This window comes from Melanotaenia boesemani, chromosome 9, assembly GCF_017639745.1.
Source record: "Melanotaenia boesemani isolate fMelBoe1 chromosome 9, fMelBoe1.pri, whole genome shotgun sequence".
Classification (NCBI taxonomy): domain Eukaryota; kingdom Metazoa; phylum Chordata; class Actinopteri; order Atheriniformes; family Melanotaeniidae; genus Melanotaenia; species Melanotaenia boesemani.
This window is the reverse complement of record NC_055690.1, coordinates 7848053-7868705: the sequence shown is the minus strand read 5'-3', so window position 1 is coordinate 7868705 and position 20653 is coordinate 7848053. Positions and strand designations below refer to the sequence as shown.

The 20653-nt window shown below is 38.7% G+C and overlaps 1 protein-coding gene across 1 annotated transcript in view; it reads left to right on the top strand.

The window, feature by feature from the left end:
• Positions 1 to 20653, top strand: part of pik3cb (phosphatidylinositol-4,5-bisphosphate 3-kinase, catalytic subunit beta) — a 60956-nt gene that overhangs the window by 24272 nt on the left and 16031 nt on the right. The window contains exons 3-7 of the mRNA XM_041994481.1: positions 9677 to 9872; positions 11779 to 12007; positions 14375 to 14604; positions 18618 to 18797; positions 19171 to 19329. Coding sequence (XP_041850415.1) covers positions 9714 to 9872; positions 11779 to 12007; positions 14375 to 14604; positions 18618 to 18797; positions 19171 to 19329 — 957 coding nt within the window. The 5' untranslated portion in view covers positions 9677 to 9713. The remainder of the gene's footprint in view (positions 1 to 9676; positions 9873 to 11778; positions 12008 to 14374; positions 14605 to 18617; positions 18798 to 19170; positions 19330 to 20653) is intronic.

Below are 20653 nucleotides of genomic sequence, written 5' to 3'. Positions count from 1 at the left end.
GCTGCATTTCAGGAATGAGGAATTACCAACTTCCAGCTGGGAAGGAAGTAAAATAAAAACAAACCCTAACAAGAAATGAGATGTTCTAGATATCATAGAAAACATTAGGCACAGAACTGGTAGGACATTATTGGCGAATTTCTGTCCTAGTTGAGTGAACCTTAAATTGTTGATGATTTGCTGGTAATGGTAAAGGAAACATCCCAATTCCGAGATGCAATGCAGGTGCATGATTCTGTTACTCTGAGCTGTCACTGTGAGGCGAGGTATTTTCCATGTAAGCTGTCCCAAATAAAGTGAAATGGTTATCTTTTGTCACACCTTTTCAGTTGGTTAACGCGTCGGACATCCATATTAATGATCTCAAAGAAAGAAAATGTGCTTTTTCCCCCCCCAACAAATTCTCCTTACGGATTTACTCAGTGAAAAAGTGATTTCACCCCTTTTAACAACTTGCATTCAGCCGTTCTTTAACAACTGACTCCATGTTGGTTTTTCTAATCTAGCCGTTCATTTCTCCTTATGCTTCTTTCATTGTTTTCTCTTCTCGTCACTTTGTATTTATCTAGTGTGAAAAAATGCCTACAATGTGAAAGATTCACCACTATGTTTAAATATTATTAAAAGCATAATAATATTTGACTTGATTACTAGGATTGTTTATTGTTAAAAAGGCAGATGAACATTCATCCATTGCAGCTGCAGACTTTTTTTCTTTTTTTATTTATTTCAAAGGGACAATGCATATTCATGAACATATAAGTGTAAATATGCCAGAATTAACCTGAAGGCTACTTTACATCTGTAGTCCCTGGCAGGTCAAAGAGATAAAAACATGATATGACATTACAACTTCGCACAATACACATACTAAGATCACATTATCAATGACCATTCATAAGACATGGGAAAAACAACACAATAAAAGACAATCATGACATACAACAGTAACATTTACATAAGAACACAACATCAATGATCACAAATCTGGTTCCACTTGAGCCATCGTTTCAAATTCATTTTAAAAGTATTGAAAGTGGTAGAGACTCTTATTGCAGCTGGGATATTATTCCAGATTTCTGAACCCTTGACTGATAACACCTGCTGACTGAAAGTAGCGCGTCTATAGGGTATTACACAATCACCTCTGGTTGAGGCTCTTGGTACCCCACCACTAGTACTGGTTTTGACCATAATGAACTCACCCAAGGGTGGTGGAGCGAGTCCATTTAAGACCTTAGAAACTGAGCAGGCTAGTTTAAAAATTCAAAAATTTGCAAAACTTAAAATACTATATTTCTGTAGTATGAGACAATAATGGACAGATAACGATTTCTATCAAGTACTTTTAAAGCTTTTTTAAAAAGGGATTCAATTGCTTTTAAGGCTGTCGTACTTGTCAATGAACAGTTAGTAATGCAGTATTCAATGTGAGAAAAAATCATGCTGTGCAGAAACATTTTAGCTGCATTGTCTGGCAAAGATGATCGAATTTTGCCTAAAATTGTGAATATTAAAATTAACATTTTTTGATATATGTTTTACATGTTTTTTTAAGAGATAAAGTACTATCCAAGATAACTCCAAGATAGTTAAATTCACGTACAAACTGGAGCTCCTCTCCTTTCAGCAACACATTTAAAGAACCCTTTGATGAAAGACATTTGGAAAATAGCATGAAGACAGTTCTTTTGGAATTCAGTAGGAGACTTGATTTGGTCAGCCACTTATCTACACAGGTAACTGCAGATGTTAACTTCCCTGAGGCTTCTAAAACAGATTTTGCTTTAGTAAAAAATAACAGCATCATTAGCATATAACACAATATTAAGATTGCTACAAACATTTGGCAAATCATTAATATATAATGAAAATAAAATAGGTCCGGGTATGGAGCCTTGTGGTACTCCAACCTGACAATCAAGATATGGGCATTTGATACTGCTGACAGACACACAATGGGTTCGGTTTAACAAGTAAGATTTTATCCAGAGGATAGCCTGTTTAGAGAAATTGAATTTTATTAATCTAGATAATAATGTTTTGTGGTCAGCCGTATCAAAAGCCCTTTTTCAAATCAAGAAAAACTGCACCAACAATAGGATAAGAATCTAAAGAAAATTTTATTTTTTTCAAGAAAAACATTTATTTCCGTTTCAGTTGAATAGTTTGCACGAAAACCAAACTGCATAGCATGCAGGGTGAAACCCATATTTAAATGACTTATTACTTGTTTAGTGACCCATTTTTCCATTAATTTAGAATTTGTAGGCAGTATGCTAATTGGTCTATAATTCTTAACGTCTGCTTTATCACCAGATTTAAAAATTGGAGTAATTATAGCCACTTTCCATGCTGCCAGAACAATTGAGTGTCTAATTGACAGATTTATCAAATGAGTTATTGGACGTATCAAGGAGTCTTTGTGTAGCTTTATAAAATTTGTGTCCAGACCATATGTATCCTTACTTGCCTGTATAGCCGATATTTCTTCATTTCTGTGTTGGGCAGAAGAGGCATAGTTTTCAGTGTGATTGTCTCTTGAGCTGACTTTTGAAAATTTTTTGTCAGTTGTTGAAAAAAAATCTGAATTATTTTTAATGTTTTACCTCAAAATCATCATTTTCCATATTGCACGCTTCTTTTTAGAGTGACGTCTGTCTGTTGGTAAATTTGTAAAGCCTTGCTTTGGTGTGGAAAGTTTAGTTTGTTGTGTTTAAGTAATTTCACTGAAGAGAGTACAGTTTCTAAGAAATTCATTCAAAAAATGAGGGCTGTCTTGTTCCTTTTTTCAGAAGTGTTGTATGAATGTACTTTTCCTGCATTTCATTGGACTACCGCATGTTTATATGACATCAGTTCATTAAATCACTCCAGGTGTTTTCCAGGTATTGTAAGAAGCATACCTCCTGCTGAGACATAAGTTGTCTTGGGCAGAGGATTTAATTCAGATACGGATGGTTATATTGTCACATAGCTGCATTGTCTTCACAGCTGGGGTGTTCAAAGTAATTATACTAGTGAGTTTGGTTTAAAGAATTATTAATTTGGTTTTCTACAAGAAAAAGGGTTTGTTGTCTCTGTTTTGCTCCATCCCTCATCCACTTAGCTGATCCATCATCCTGATGCAGAAATAGAAGGTAAGTGATACAGTCACTATGCAGACTTCCTCTGTCATAATCTTTCTGGCAGGCTCCTTGTAATGTCACGGATAGAAGGACTTTGATATAGTAGTCCACAGTTGTCACATGAGATTTTAAGACAAGGCTATTAAAGAAGATAGCTTTCTTTTGTGGTGTGTCATTTTGTGGCCTGCACTGGAGCAGTGCCACTAGGGTTTAGATGTGATTTGTGTCACTGTGGATTAACAGTGGTGTTCTTTGCAAGTAAATTGTAACTCCCATCACTGTAATGCATTTGGAAGTTTTGGTAATTTCCTCACGTCATTATATCACAATGATCCATTATAGAAATAAAGTTTGACCAATGTGTGTTTTGTCCAAATAGTAGACCTTTACAAATCAGTGCAGTGAGATCAAAGTGGTAGTTTGCCTTTATTATGTAGCCTTCTGCTGATGTGCTGTGTCACAGAGCCCATGGCTTTGACATGAACTGATAGATTGAAGATGCATTTAATGAATACTCGACTCAGGAGGCCAAAAGAATATTGGAATTATTTTCTCACTAAGTACTAGAGCATGTTGTACATCTCTGCCCCCTTCCTCTGCACTGTGATGTTGCAGGTCCTTTCCATGAAGTCTCAACAGATGGATGTCAGTCATTCCTTTTCAGAAGGAAAATCCTTAAGCCCAGCAGTTTGCAGCAGTAATTTTAAGAGAACGCACACATCATGCATATTTTAATACCCCCTAGCAACAACTTGCAGCCATAACATTGTACATAACGCTTATGATCAATAATAAAACTAGCATTAGCTTACCCTCACACGTGGTCATTTTCTCATTCTCTCATCGGTCCTTAATTGTAATGGAAAACAACCTAAACCGAGTAGAACCGAGCCAAGTCAGGTAGAGTGGAGCCAAGTAGGTACTATTGGAAAAGGGCTTTTAGTTCGCAAAGCAAGCTTTGAAATTTAATAAAGTAGGTAAATGTTCAATTTATGGAGAAACATAATTCCTCCTGTCCTGCTCTTAGCTGCTCCTATTGACCTGCATCAACATAAACGTGACTGAATTAAAATGTCAAATATGCACGTTCTGACATTTTAATGAGATGAAGAAAACATTTATTAGCCAGTTAACACAATTGCACAACTGTAAAAATTTCATGGGAATTTGATTGACACATAAGGCTGTGTCATACTTCTTTTACTGTCTCTTACCACAGCAACAACTCTGTGCTGCCCTTAGCTGTTTCTGCCTGTTAATCTTTTTATTGTGCTCAGGTGTCTGTTTATTGAAAAATATCAAAAGTTGTTTAAATGAATTGGCGAACCTCCATATAAAAGACTGTGATATCTCTGTAACATTATGTTTTTAAGCAGCAGTCACTCTTGTTGATGTTTTCCAGCTGAGTTTGAACACCTGTACTTTTCACCTCAGGATCAGTTTGTACATACACCTTTAGGGTTGTAATGTTACTAGCCTTCCCTAAAAAAATCATACTCAAATCATTTTAACCTAAAAGATCCATTTGCTATGCTTGTGCTGTGATTTCAGTGTGAAAAACACTGTTGCGCATCAAGATATTTCTATCTTCCCCTGGTCCAGCTGACCATGGTTGAAGAAATACTACTAGAACAAAGAAAAATTAAAATATTCAGTGATTAGAAAATTACAGCTAAAACTCTGATTCAGCCCTCATCAGCTTTTTATGAATGACCAGTTGGGACTTTTTTCTCTGGTGACTATTTGTCACTCACTTCCTGAGTAGTGTCATTGGTTCCTGTCTGAGAAGTGGGCGTATGCCACTGTGTCAGCAGAGGAGGTTAGGTTGCTGCCCGGATGTGGTTTATTTGTGAACACGGGCCTTACTAACAGAAATATACACACATACATACACCCACTCTTTACTTGATTTGCATTTCTTCTTACATACAGGATGTAAGTTATTTAAAAGAACAGAACGTTTTAATGGTTGCGTGTTTTCAAGTACTTCCACATTTTTGTGTTTCTGAAAACAATGCATCATTTCTCAGCACTGCCAATGATGGCTTTGGTTTTATATCATCAGGTGAAAATGCTTGTGGAAAATCAGGCACTGTAGCAATGAATAGTTGGACACAACAAAGATACAAATCACAAATTAAATTGTACTTTTTAGAGTTAAGACTGTGGGATAACAAAAAAAGACACAAAAAAAGTTATAAATACAGTACTGGGAAACTAATCACTGACTCAGCTTTATAACTACATTTTTACTGTCTACAGCCCCTCATAAAACAGTTTTCAGTAGGGCTGTGTACAGGTAGCTGACATTCACACACACTGGAGCTACAGTACACAGCAACATAAAATTTAGCTGACTGCTTTTCAACAAACCAGCCACAAATGTTTGGTATTGTAGTTTAAAAAAAAAAAATCTAAAACGATCTTTTGAAAAGCAGAGAAAAATTAATTGTTGTTTGGGCACGTTTTCAATGGCTGCTTTGAAGCAAGTTGTTGTAGTGTCGTGTAGTGTAGAGGTGTTTTAGGCCATGCTGGTAGTGGCTGTAATTTGTGAGAAGAGGTTATTGTCCTAACCAGAGACAAACATTCACATTTTAAAACCAGAGGTTTGAGAACAAATAGTGCCAAACTGTACAAAACAGTCCAAATGGCCATGTTGGAGACCTTGCCTAAACTGTACTAAAACTTGCAGAGATGATGTTCACATATTGTACTATGATCTGATAGTTTTAGAGCTACAGCTGCATTATCCCAGATAAATATTCATATTCTTCCTGAAAGTATTTGTTTCTTTTTTTAAGCTAAACCTAAAATATGTTTTATTTGTGCTAAGTGCCGTCTTCATTTATGCTAAACCAGTAACACTTAGTTGAGATTTACACATCTTAACAAATCTGTTAAGTGTTGCTTTTACAATGGGTCTAAAAGCAGAGCAGGGCTATTCAGTTCAGCCCCACGAGGGCCACAGTCCTGCAGCTTTTTGATGCGTCCTTGCTCCAACACGCCTGACTCAAAGTGCAAAACTTCATAGGCTGTTGGATCCATTTAATTTAAGTCGGGTGTGTTGGATCCGGGAAACTGAAAACCTGCTGGATTCGGCCCTTGTAGGAGGTTGCAGGAATATACACATTGCATTATGGGTATGTAATTTTTGAACAGAGGTCTAAAACACAAGGGTTAAGGATGTATGAAATGATGATGAAAATGGATGACAGTCGCAACTTGTTTCAGAGATGTGCATCATGTTTTATCTAAAACTAGCTAAAACCAATTCAAGTTAGCCTTGTGTTCAAATTTCTTTTTTTTCAGTTTTTTTTTAATCATATGTCTTTCTTTTAAACTTCTAAACACACTAATTCCACTACTCACCTCTTTTTTTTAATTACAGAATATCATGAATTCAGATACAATCACTGTTGATTCACATCTTTCACTGTACCTGATGCACTCCTGTACTGGGTTTTATAATTAACATAAAATCATGTCTTCTTTTTGCCACACAGCACCATGTAGTGCTGGGTGACTTCCTTTCTGTGCCATTGTGGTTAGTGGCTGAAACTGAAATAAGAATAATGGTGGGGGGTTGATATTTCACAGTGAATCATTTGTGAATATAAATATCATGTGAGAAATATCTCTAATACTTTTCATTATTATTCTGTTTATTTTTATTCACACATGCATATGACAGAATGTTTGCTATGGAAACTGAGTTCAAAAGGATGTTCTTGCATTTTGGGTCTGTTGGCTGAAAAGAAAACACAAACATTTTCCATTATGTAACACTGATTTTTAGAGTAAACCATGGAAACTTGTACATAGCCAATCCTAACAGTCACACACATGAACACACTCTTCTGCCCCAGAAGTGGAAATGCTGACTCAGAGTTATCTCGATGTTCATTTATGGGAGTATAGTGGTTGTTGTGGAGAGGTGAAGAGGTCTTAGATCCTCTTTGCAAACTTTATTTTTAGTGCAGTGTTGGAGAAAATGTGTCACAGGACCCTTAATCACCAGGCATGACTTTTTACACACACACACCATTTGTTTAAGGCCTTTCTTTTTTCAATCACTCGCACCCGGGGACGCGTGGACACACTCAGTCTATTGTAGGGAGCCTCACAGGCAGCTTACTGTCAGACAGAGAGCTTTAGAAAGAGAGTGCTGAGTAACACCAGTGTTACTGTTAAATGCATCTGGGCATTAAAGCTATCACAACATGTCACTGGTTCAGAGGAAGCAAAGATGCACTCTGTGGTATTAGTCCAGAGTGCACTGTATGTCAGTGGTTGTTTGAGTTTACCTTTGGCATCCAGAAACACTTTTTTGTTTTTCTTAGAAAACCAGCCTCTTAACTCTGATGTCCTATCTTTCCTTTGATTTCCTTTCACATCCCTTTAATGTGACATACAAGGATGTGATAATACAAAGATTTGAAGACTGGTGTCTTTTGATGACCAGAAAAATAAATTGTGCATTGAGCCATAGTTACTTTTGTGTATGGGAGATTATCTCCAAATCTTAGCTATTTGTTTTTGCTTTTTAAACAGAAAAAGTGGGATCATATTTCTGCACCTTGAAACAGAGACAGTCTTCAGAGTATGCCCAGGGAGGCTGCAAAAGTACACATTGTTTACTTCAGCCAGCGTTTGCTAACTGGACTCGTCTCTTCAGGCTCGTCTGTTTGTTGCCACATAAAACACTCTTTTCTTCCTGATCTCTGCGCTCCTCTGATCCTCCGGCTGAAATCTGACCTGGCGGCAGACCTCTGGCTGTCTGCCACCACATCCTCAATAACTCTGCTCACCTGTGTATGTACAGTATGTGTCTGTGTGCAGTGAAGAGAGAGAGAAGCTGGGCGTGTTGACGTCACAGCACTGTGAGACAGTACTCAAGCTGTCTACTGTGAAAACGTCACTCCTGAAGAATCCATAATTACGGAGGAGTTCACATGCATAGACGTGCTAGCACATGCTCAGTGTTTCTCACAGACATGGTTTCAGGTTACCTCTCATTTTTGTAACTGTGCACCTTTGTGACAAGTTCGTCGTTGTCTGTCATGACTTGAATGGCTGCTTTTTTTACATTGTCAACTTAAAACATGTGTATATGTTGTTCAGAAACATTTCTGTGTACCACATCTGTCACTGTGTTTAAATGTTTAAGAGATTATATATAAAAACTGCAAAATCCCTTTAAGTGGGATGTTCCTACAACAGTCTACTGTTTGAATAACACACTCACAGGGTTTGTTTCCATTTGGCTCATTGATAATGTTAAGTGGCTGAGATCGTGGTTCCAAATGCACCATCCTGCAGCTCATCTCCCGGTTGCTTGAGCACTTTATTTGGAGAGGGGAAAAGACCATTAGAGGCAATCAGGGCTGTCATTTTTAATGGGCAGATTGAGCCTTAATGGAGATGGACCTGTGGCCTAGTGGAAGAGTTAATGTGCAAGGCTACTCAGGGGCTAGGTCATGAGAAAAAGTGGAAGTGGTGTGACAGAATGGCAGTGGTCAAGGTGCAAGGCTAAGTGGAAACTAGGCTGTGGGCTGTTTTACACCAGCAGCTAGGAAGTCACTTAATGCATTTCAATGCAGCTCTGCACAGTTAGCATGCAGTGTGCATGTGTTTGTGTCCACAGGTGAGTATTTACTGTCCTTGAATTGAATGTTTTCATTGCTGCAAAGTAGACACCGTTTCATTCTGGAGGTTTTGCATTCATCTTTAGCTTTTCAGCTTGTGTTTCTGAAGACCTGTAGAGGAACCATGGCAGATTACCCTCCTCCTGCTTTGCTTTTGATAAGTTCCTTGGCAGCACCCTGTGTGTGAACACATGTGTATAGAGATGGTGCCGAATGTGTTTATTTGCTCACACTTTTGTGCAGGCAGTGCTCATCTAATAAGTGTGTGTTTTTACTGTTGGCATGTTCTGTTCCAGTGGGATCAGATTTTCAGATGAGGGGAAGGCAGGCTGGACTTTTTGTTCTGTTTGCTTAGTGGGCATTCCTCTGAGCACTGGCCCTCATCCAAATGAAATCCAGCAGCCTCCCTCTGGACTCAGTACAGTGCTGCCCTCACTGGGGCACAGGGACACCAAATCGTTTGTGCCCATCAACATCTTGTTAATGAGTATATGAGGGTTAAAATCATCATCACAATGTTGGCACATGTGACTTAAATGTTGGTTAATAAGTCTGTATTCAATTTTATATTGCAGGGTTGATTAGACGGGACATAAAAGCAGACCTTTTTTATCTGTTTTAGGGGCTGGATTATGTATGCATATACAAACTGGTACATTACAGACATGCTACTGTATATCAAGATGATATGAGTCGTGATACTTTTTTGTCTTTTTGTAATGAAGTGGTTTTCTCAGTTTTCTAAACTTTTCTTCTGTTATAAGGTATTTAAGGAGTGATCTAAACATGGCATCATTCAATCATCACAATGATTCAAAACAAAAATACTAGTTTTTTTTTTTTTTAAACCAAAACACATTATAAAACCATTAACATTTCCTTGTCTGTCCCTCATCCCTGCAGGTCCTTATGGTTGAGGTGGTGTTAGGTGCCCCTTGCCATGCCTCCTGCCATGACAGACCTCCTGGACATATGGGCGGCGCACTCGCCCCTGGCCGGACATGCTCCGGACCAGATCACTGTGGACTTCCTGCTGCCCACTGGTATCTACATCCAGATGGATGTTCCCCGCGAGGCCACAATTCAACACATCAAACTGGTAAGCAGTACTGAATCGGTGGCAGCAGGGGTTAAGCTCAAACTAGTTTTCTAAGAATCTGTTTAACTTCCAGCTGAATGTTTAAGCTGTGATGCTATGACCCACTGGATAACGAAGGACTTCCAAACAAACTTTTAAACTTCTTTGAAAAGTTGAAAGTAACCAATTCCTTTACATTTCATATATCTTTACACACCTCTAGGTCCTTCTGTCATAATAAGGGAAAGCAAAGGCTGCAGCCCATACACACATACGAACACAGAGATGATTACACAGCTGGTCAGTTAGTCAGACATGACCCAATGCCTGTTTTCTCACAGGTAATTGCTGTGGTTAACTTTTTGTGTTTTTTGTTTGCTTTTCCTGAGACTGAGACTTTTCCTGTTAGCATGCTCATGACATCATACTTGCTTTTTAAAGAGCAGTCCACTCAAAACTGTGTTTTTGTTTCTTTAGTTTGTTTCCTGAAGTGTCCCACCTTGACTATCCTGACTCGTAACACTATAAAGGTTGTCAATAGAGAGGGGTTTTCTTCTTTAAAGGGAAATGCTGTGTGAATCAGCCTAAATTCTGACATTTAAGGATATACCAAGGATGTTAAAAATTAGAATTGGCATTTCATGATTTTGAGAGCCAATCTCTCTAAAAGAAACCTCCAGCACAAAGTGATTACAGTGATTTTATTTATTAGTAAACTTAATGTGTTTTGCACAGACAAACTCTGGTGTTTTTCCCAGCCTGGCCATGTTAAAAAAAGAAAGGCCTGAGCATGTTCTAAATAGCATGTGAATAAGTTTTTGTTTGTATTTTTTTAAACACTTATGATTATGTCATTCCTCTAACAAAACTACGTATGCAGGCACAATTTACTGATATTTGCTCATAGCAATAATGTTTTCCCGTAGTTTTCCCCTTGCCCGATGGTCTACAAGGTTGTGTGTGCATAAAAAATGTCAGATGACAAAGACACGTGATAGATCGTCTTTCTCTGAATTTGATATGCGCTGAGGCAGCAAAAAACAGGGAGACTGAGAGGCCTCTGATACTTTTCTTCTAAATTTAAAAAGGGCATTTAGAAGGAAGCCGAGTGGGGTTTTGGTTTAGCTTAAGGCTGGAATACTTCTTGGATCACTGATAAAGTGATCAAAGTCTGCAAAGGTCAGACAGCCAAGATGAGCAGGCATGACTGAGTTTCTTTCATTCATAAGCTTGCATTCATGATCAAGAACAGATCCTTTTTCCTAGAAATCAGACCCCTTTTCGAAAGAACTGACACTTAAAAATCTTTATTCATCCACTGTTACTTGAGACTACTTCCTTATTAACATGTAGAAGAACAAAGAAACTTTGTCAGGAATGATGGCATGAAAATCATTTTCCTAAAAAATTAAGCACAAGAATGTATGAGTAAATTATCCAAACTTTCTATGCATTTTTCATGCTATTATGTAAACAATCATAAAACTGTAGTGAGTATATTAGACTAATTTGTCTTGTTTCAGTATGTATCAGTGTGGAAGGGCGTACTACTTGACACCTAACCCTGTGATCAAGCTGTCGGGCCACAGGGACATGAATCATGCCAACGCTGGCTGGTAATTTGTAGTTGTCTCACCCAGAAGCTGGGTAATGACTCAATAACTGATGTAGGTTCCTAATCCAGAGAAATGCTTATCATTACACATGCATAACACATGCACATGCAGCTCTGAGTAAGCCCTACTGAAGTTATAACTTTCTCTCACAAGTGTAGTAACAGTTGTGTATGAGTTCTCTTAAACCAGTAAATCTTATATACACATGTCAACTCAAAAACAAAGATGCTGTTTGTTCCTGTTGTTTATTCTAATTAGAAGTTAATGGAGGTAATAAAATCCTGTGATTTTATTTTTCTGCCCTTTTGCAGCTCTTATGGAAGCAGGCTCAGACCTTCCCACTGTTTCCCTCCCTCGGCGAAATGGAAACCCACATGTTCGAATGTGTCAACCAGGAAGCAGTACATGAAGAACTGGAGGATGAAACCCGCCGCTTGTGCGACGTTCGACCTTTTCTGCCGGTCCTTAAGCTCGTGACACGAAACTGTGGACGGGCAGAGCGCCTGCTTGACTCTAAAATTGGCGTGCTCATTGGCAAAGGTGAGGCTTCACCAAATTTATGAATCCCATCCAATTTGACAGATTATTATTCAAGCTATCACCCCTCCTGAGTGATTCAGTTATTGGCCCTGTTTGACATTCCCAATTATGAAAAGCACAGTTGGTAAGTAGGACAGCAAGTCTTTCCCTGCACCTAGTAAGCCACCTCCAGTACGATGAGTAACTCTGGTACTCTGCGCATTCACCCCAGCCATCAGACCTAAGGCTTATGTGCAACTGGTTCTTATCAGTAGTCCAGGTGGCTGATAAAGATGCATGATGGCTGACAGGCTGTGACGGAGGAAAACAGACTTTCATATGACCAATAAATCTGAATCCCAGCAGTTTAATTAGTAGTTGAATAAAACTGAGTCTGCAGCTGTAATAAGTGTTTTAACTAACTGAAGAAACTATGTCTCACATTTGTTGCTCATATAACCTTTGTCCCACAGTGATTAGACAGACATTTTTGTAATCAGCAGAGTCTCTGCTTTCATATGACACCTTGTATTTTTGCTTGAAGTGAAGAAATTAGCAGAAGCTCTAAAATGGACAAAGCTGTTCTCATGTTTTTGTTACAGTTTCATATAATTGCTTCGGATTTGAACTGTGTTTCATTTGGGTGGTAATGCTTCATAGTCGTTTGGCTGAAGGTCTCCCCATCATTTTACTACGCTTTTACATGTTAGGACGGCTGCTTCCTAGTGTGTAAAAAGAGCTTCCGTACGGCACATATCTCATTTTTCCTCTTGTATAAGGAGCTCTCATCAAGAATAGGTTAATATTTAACCAGGTTTGACATATTGATTTGCATTTAGAAAATGTACATTTAAAAGAAAGTAAATGGAAATGGTTAAAGAAATCTAAAATCTTACTACTTGAAGTTTATTTTAACCTGTTTCGAAGTTGACTTGATGCACTTTAAGAGGACTAGAGCTTGCTCCATCACGTTGAACTCTGCAAAGACTGAAACTACTTGATTCATCAGTTTTTTTTAAACCACGTGGCTCACTGACACCTGTCTAGATATGAAATAATATTCCAGATAGATGAAAGTAATTACTTCAGAAGAGCTTTCTCCATTTTTTCTAATTTAGACACCATTTGTTGATTTTTCTGACTCGAGGTTTGTTTCTGGTTAGGGCAGGGTTAAGCAGGTTTGGTTTTAAAGCGCCGCATTCATTTTAGAGGTTTACCTGTTTCAACACACTTCAAATGAATCAGTCACTGAGCAGAACTTGATAAGCTGCTGGTTCCATTTAATGTGAATCAGGGGTGTTAGAGCATGGAAACGTCTGAATCCTGCAGGACCAAACTTGCCTACCCCTGAATAGGGCAACTACTTCTGTTCAGTTGCAACCACTAGTATTGTTCACTGCAAACATCCATAGAGTATATGTAGAAAATAAAAAAGGCAAAGAGGGACAAAACGAGTTCCATGTTTAATTAAATGAGGCTTTTACATTGTTGATAGTTTCTCCACTTTGGTCTGAGGGGGGCAGGGAACCCTGCTCTTCAAGGGCTGCAGTCCTGCAGGTTTTAGATGTTTCTGATTATCTGATCTAATTAAAATGAAATGGATCACACATGCCATCAATTTCATCTAAAACTCGCAGAACAGCGACCCTCGAGGACCACAGTTCCCCACCCCTGGTCTAACATGATATTTTATAGGCTATTTCTCAAAGTAAAGGGGAAGCTGCTGAAGCACACACACTTAACTGCCTCTTGCATTGCAAAATAACAAAACTATAACACATTAACACAAACAACGTTGTTTTTCACCTCTAGAACCACAGTCATGCAAACTGGCCTCCACATTCACTGCTAATGATGCTTGGACACCTTCTTTCAATACTTCTACCTTCAGTCATAAGAATGTCAAAATGCTACAGACGTTTGCTGCGGATAAGGATGAAAACATGGTTACAACATGTTTCCATTGGCCGACCACGGAAGTAACTTTGCAGCAACTTACCAATGAATGCAAAGACTAGTTTAGCAAAAAACTGATTAGGATGATATGTAGAAAATAAAAGGCAGAGGGACATAACGAGTCCCAAGTTCCAAGTTTGATCAGCCAAACAGCGTATTTGCCATTGGTGTGAGTATTCTAAGGCTTTGTTTTCGTCTTATGTAAGGCATATGTTCGTCATCCTATTTTATACACTTATTATGAGTGTATAGTTTGCTATTTTTAAAAAAAATAGTACCCATGGGTGTTTTTCCTGGGCTGTAGTAACATGAAGATGTCCTCATGAAGTAAATTATTAGAGAATCCTTAAAATCTAGTTGTAATCTAAACTCTTTGACATGTATTTAAATATCGTCCTCTCTTGCATTGCTGTTTTTACTCATCATTTTTAGGTCTTCATGAGCTGGATGCCATAAATGACCAGGAAGTGAAGGACTTTCGCAGCAAGATGTTTCGAATCAGTGAAGAGAAAATGCAGCGAGTTCAGATGATGTCATGCACAGAGTGGCTGCAGGCCTGCTTCTGCTCACAGCTGGAGCCAGTGGCAGGGATGGACATCACAGATGGAGTCAGTGACCAGCCAGTGGACCTGAAAGTCATTATCCACTTTGACCAGTCCCAGGTGAGGGTCTGTATGCCAGTGCTGGAGGTGCTGCTCAGTGTACATTGTTAGCAGAGAGATCAGTGGAGAGAAGATGACCTGCGTTCATATTTTACACAGAGAAGCAGTAAATATATGGTACAAGCTCAAAGTGTTCCCACAGTCTGCAAATTTGTGGTTGACTGTCCTGACTGATGACACATAGTAACTTCTCTAAAATCGCTTTTGCTTTTAGGTTGTCTGTCTGAAGTGTATCAACTCTCAGACTGCTTCAACGCTTTCCTGCTTTGTGTTTTGTTTACTCTTAATTATTGTTTGGTGCAACACTACTTTCACCCCTTGGCATGTTGCCCTTACATATGTCATAAGCTGCATAGGTGAATTTAATTTGACCCTCTCTAAACTTTTAAATGCACATCTACAACTTTTCAGTCTTTTTTTTCATAAGAAGCTGTTCTGACAAGACGACTAACCACAATCAAAACCAAAACCATGTCTGAACCATGAATGTACCAGTAAATGTTCTGGTTCCTGTAGCTTGTAACTAAACAGTCCTCATCTGATTAATCACAGCTTATAACTCATGACATGATTAATCACCATTCGTGACTTTGCCTGAAAAATACCCGTTTTTACTGCATTGTATCAACAGAACAAGCAAAACAATGCTCACTTGGGTTTTTCTTTCTTTTTTTTTATTTTACATTAGATGATCACTTCAGTTGTAAAAATTAATTAAATATTACATAACATCAGGACCTTAAAAAAAATCTTTTTCTTGGTCAGTGCCCCTGTTTGGGCCCCCTATCAAAACTTTTCTTGAACCGCCCCTGCATTTCTGAAGCATAAATCCTTTCTACCACCTGTCAACTACTTTATTAGAGAGGAGAGCTCCCCTGATTTGTGTCTCAGAACCTTTTTGTAATTTCTCTCACTATATTAGTGGCCCCGAAATGATCAGACCTGTGTCTCGAACATCTGCACAGCACCAATGATTTAATGAAGACATCCCCTTGTTTCTGTCACAGTAACATGGGTCTGATTGACATGACACTGATAAAAGTTGCCCACTTAGCTATCGCATCCAAAAACAATACTCATGGGTAAATGTGTCCCAGTGTGAAATGCGAACCGCTTGTTTCCTCCTTCTAAGCTGAACGATAAACCCAACAAGAGAGACGGTACTAGCAACAGAAAAGCCGATCAGCTGATCACTGACAGCCGTCTTGATTGACAACAGAAGAGGGAAGGGGACGAGGAGGAGGCTGCCGCGCTGTGCAGACACAGACGATCAGAACAGTGATGTTTGTGTCTGTGTGTTGAACCTGGTTTTCTGTAAACATAGTTTTAACAATATTTCTCCTCCTTTCCATTTCAGTTTCTACAGTCACACACTCCATCAGATCATCAATAACAATTGTCATATTTTCAACCTCTCTGCATTTCAAATCACTGTCAATTTACAGGGTCACGCCCTCTTCCCTATGCTTGCAGCATGGACTACATGTTCAGCTCGTTGGCAGGAATCTCCATGTTGACACCATATTCACGTAGTCCATCTGCAGCAGCTTGGGGGTTGTCAAACACCTTGGTTTTTCCATCATTCTCAAATATTTTCAGTCAGTAAACATTACACGTGACTTGATCCTTCTCTCCTGGAGATGTTGTCTGTATTTACGCACTCCTTGATCACTGGTGGTGAAGTCTTCGTCAAAACATATCCTTCTATCATTTACCCAAACATCCTTTGCAGCTTAGTATTAAAAACATACAATTATTGATCTGGGACGCTCTTTATGCCTATTATTTGGTCCTGCTGACCTGTGCACTCTTTCAATCTGGATTTCTCCCTCAACCTCCAGCTTCTCCCGTATCAGGTTCTTCATGAACTCAACCATGTTATTTCTTCCACATTTTTCAGGCACCATAAAAATGTTTTAATTCTTCCTTCTGTCGCGGCCTTCAAAATCCTCTCATTTTGCCTCCAGTTGTTTCTGAAGGTGCAGACTGTGGAGTAGCACTATTGTTAAACTAATTTTGCAGTTCTCATTTTCCACAGTTCTTAACTCTGCAGCGTCCACTCATGTATTCAACCCTCCGTTGTCTTCTTTTAATTCGTTTATCTTGTTCTGCAATGCTCCGAAGTTTCCGGCAGTTTCCATGTAGAATTCTCTGATTTCTCTCAATATTTCAGAAAGTCCGAGGGCAGCTTCCTCACCAACACCTTGTTCATTGTACTCAGGTGAAATGTTTGTGCCGAGTTTCGATTGCTTCTGTTTTTTTTCTGTTGCTTTGACATTGTCTTTTTTTTTGTACCATAAATAGTACAAAAAATGGTTGGCAGATGTTTTGTTTCAACCTCAGTGTTAATATTTGTTCTATATTTAATATTTCTTTGTAGCAGACTGACTCTGTCACCGCTGGCAGCCATCTTCAAAAGTTGAAAACTGCATTTTACCGTGTTATCTGGTGAAATTATCAGACTTTAGAATCTGAGTCCTTTTGTGGATTGTGTTGATTTAGTTGTTATAAACCAGAACTGATTTTGGATCATATCGTTTCAAATGCAAGTTTTATAAAAGATATAGAGAGAATTTAACCAAAAATAATAATGTAATGAAATGTTAAATCGTGCACTGTTAGATGTCTATATTTTATAAATTTGACTTTAAATGTAATTTCAGCTTTACAATTAACCAGTCAAAAATAACAGTTCCACATCTGCTTTTATATTTGGAATGTAATGTGCAGTGGCACTTTGATAGTCAACTTGCAGGATGACAGATTTAAACCCATTACCTATCCATAACTTGCTAGCTGTTCAACATTGCTGCTTGCATAATGAACCAATAATAACAGTGACTTAGTCCACTGCGTCAAGACAAAACCACCTTGTCTGAGTAGCAAGTGTAGCCATGTGATTCTACCGGCGCATGCTCATGTTACTGTAACTCGGCCTGTTTTTCTGCTCGCAGTTGGCAGCTTCACAAAAGTCATGTGATCGGGTCCAACTAGCAAGACATGTGACAACACAAAGTGGGTCAAAACCATCAGTGAAATTATGCCATTCTCTCAGACACTCTCACACATTAGCATTACAGCTCATGGGACCAAAACACTGATTAAAATGAACCTCTTTCCCCCTCGTCTAAACTCATTTGTCCCTGTCCCTCCATCTGTCTCATTGCCACTTGAGCAGAAATGATATTATCTAATAATAAAACAGATGGTCATGTCCCTCCAGACTCTTGTATATCAGCTTTGATCAACATCAGACACACACATGTACACACACAAAGATGGACCATCTGTGCCACTGCACTGAGGTGGACACCGGCAGGAAGTCTTCTTCGGGAGGTCAGACACAATAAGAAACGTAACAGACAGGAAGTGTGGTGGAGTGCTTTATTGTTCTAAAGCTATTGGGGCTAAGAAAGTGTGTGCCATCAGGGTGTTTTCAGTAGTTAACCCCTGTGTTGTTAAAGCAGCATCCAAATATTTCTCATTTTAAAAATTAGTAAAAGTTTCTGTGGTTTAGAATAACAACCAGTAAGATCCTGGATGTGCTGTAAATGTCACAATCCCTCCATAATGTTGCTTTGGGTTGGTAAATTATTAACAGATGACATTTTTTATTGAACCTCCAGGAAATTATAATTCCATCTCTGGTATCAGGTCAGTGCTGCGCTATTAATAGTAAGAACTGATGAGCATATTAGACTGTGAGTGATAAATGATGGGCGACTTGTATGTATTTAAACATATTTTAGAACCGCGCTCAAGTCTTCACTGTTCATGTTCATCAACCTCTTATACAGAAGGAGAAATAGTATGGTTGTCATTACAAATTAAAAATATATCTCCAACAGCAGCGTTCAGGTACAGCCAGCCAACATGTTCCTTTTGTTCTGGATTTCTATATGAAAAAAAATGGATGTTTGTATGTTTAAAAAATGGTAAAGAATGCATTCTTTCTCTCTGGTTTTAATTTGACCAATATATGACTTGTCTGTTTTTTTGTTCTTGTCTCACAGGATTCAAGCAGTCTGAAGGTGCCGTCGTCTTACACCCCGTCTAAGCTGATGGAGATAGCAGTGAAGAAATGGCTGACGACCCATGCGCCTGAGGAAGAGGCATGGAGGGGCCAGTATGTGCTGAGAGTCAGCCATTGCCTGGAGTTCCTCTGTGGAGACCACCCTTTAATTCAATACAAGGTCTGTGGCAACACATCAGACTTGATGTCAGGAGACAGAGTGGTTTTTATTCGTGGTTTGTCTGCAGGACGTCTAAGATGATTATTGTAGGTAGATTGTAGATTAATGTATAATTTTTTAATGGAGTCATTAGCAGCACTTAACCAGTTTTGAGGGATGCCAAAGTAGATATGCATCTAAACTATATCTGACTTAGTTTATTTAGTTAAATGATGTGCTGACAGTGTGGACATTTAATTTATTATGATTTGAATACTTATTTTTTGCTTCTAAAGCCAGTTCTTTAGCCTAGCAGATTTAACCTTTATTTGTTTCTAGACATGGCTTGATTACAAAATAGCTAATATATACTCTTGTTCTTTCTTGTGCACAGTACATCCGCACATGCCTTCAAGCCAAGGAGCCTCTTCACCTCACCTTGGTCCACATCAGCACCGTGGAGGCCCTTTTTAAGAAGGAAATGTCTGCCATTGGAGCAGTGGTCAGCCGCAAGACCTCCAACCCTCCTTTACCGCTACCTCCCAAGAGAAGGGTCAGTCCAGTAGCTTGTATGCCTGAAAAAAATGTGATTGTATGTACTTCTCTGTGTGGTGGTGGATTTGTCCATATAGCATCTGCTGATCAGTCACATATACAGGCCATTAAAACAAATGTCATTCTTTTCACATACAGTTATTGCTAATTTATGCAATTTTGGTTCATCAGGACTAAACTGAAGATGTCCTTGCATACGATAGCACTCACTTAATATCCACCAGTATTTACTAGTCATGTTGCACCACTCCTACAAAAGCCTCACAGTTTGATTCTGTCACCTGCAAAGAACCGTGCAGGTGTGTTTTACCTTGTAAACATATACCTGGCAGCTGCCACCTGTCTTTTATGAGGCTGTTTTCAAAGTGTGTCAGAGCAAGCCCACAGCGTCCTGCCAGCATTAGCCACGTTGTCGGCAGCACCTCGCTGCTGCTTCCAGGTGCACGGTGACATCACTGCTCAGCGTACGCATTTCAAATGTCATGCCCAATTAAATCAGCCTTCGATAGCAAGCTTCCTGGAGTTTTAATAGCCTGAAGCTGCATTGCTGTCCCTTTGATGTCTGATTTAGAAAAATGATGAATAATAAAGGTGTGAGTCACCACAGGACTGCTGGAGCAGTAACTTCACAACTTGTTTATACAGTTTGTTTTTGTTGCTTCAGTAACACTAAACAGCATTATTTTCACTTTTTCTCTGATGACTACATTTACTGTTCACTGAGCATCAGTCACTGATATCATGATTTATGATCAGTTCAGTCCTGCTGCACAGTGACAGAAAAAATAGCCCATGTGTGAAGGTAAAGCATTCCTTTATATTTGACAGGCTTTAAACTCAACAGCCTCATGATGCTTTGGATAAATAATTCTTTTTACTTGCTGGTTATTATCTGGAGTTTTTATCACTTCTTTACTGAATTGCCTGTTAAATCTAATTCATTAACTAACAGTGGTTTCAACAGTGTTTTTATCTTTCTGCATCTTGTCTCCAGTTCAGCTTGTCTTGTTTTGATCATCAGATAAATATTTTTTTGGCTCCTTATACAAGGTCTGCATTACATATCTTTGTTTCTTTTTTTTTTTTTACCCCCTTTTTTAAAGTCTAAATTTAGACACAAAGATGAATGACTCATGGCCGTTTAGATAGTTTTTAGATCTGAGTATTTTGTTGGTCTTGCTTTTAAAGTGTGTTTTTTAATAAATGAAAACATTATAAATGAGCAGTGCAATGAAAGCAGTAGATAGAAACATGTGCTTGCCAGAAAGCAGTAAGCTTTCAGCTGATGTGTGGCTATCTGATGTATTCTATCAGGAAGTGAG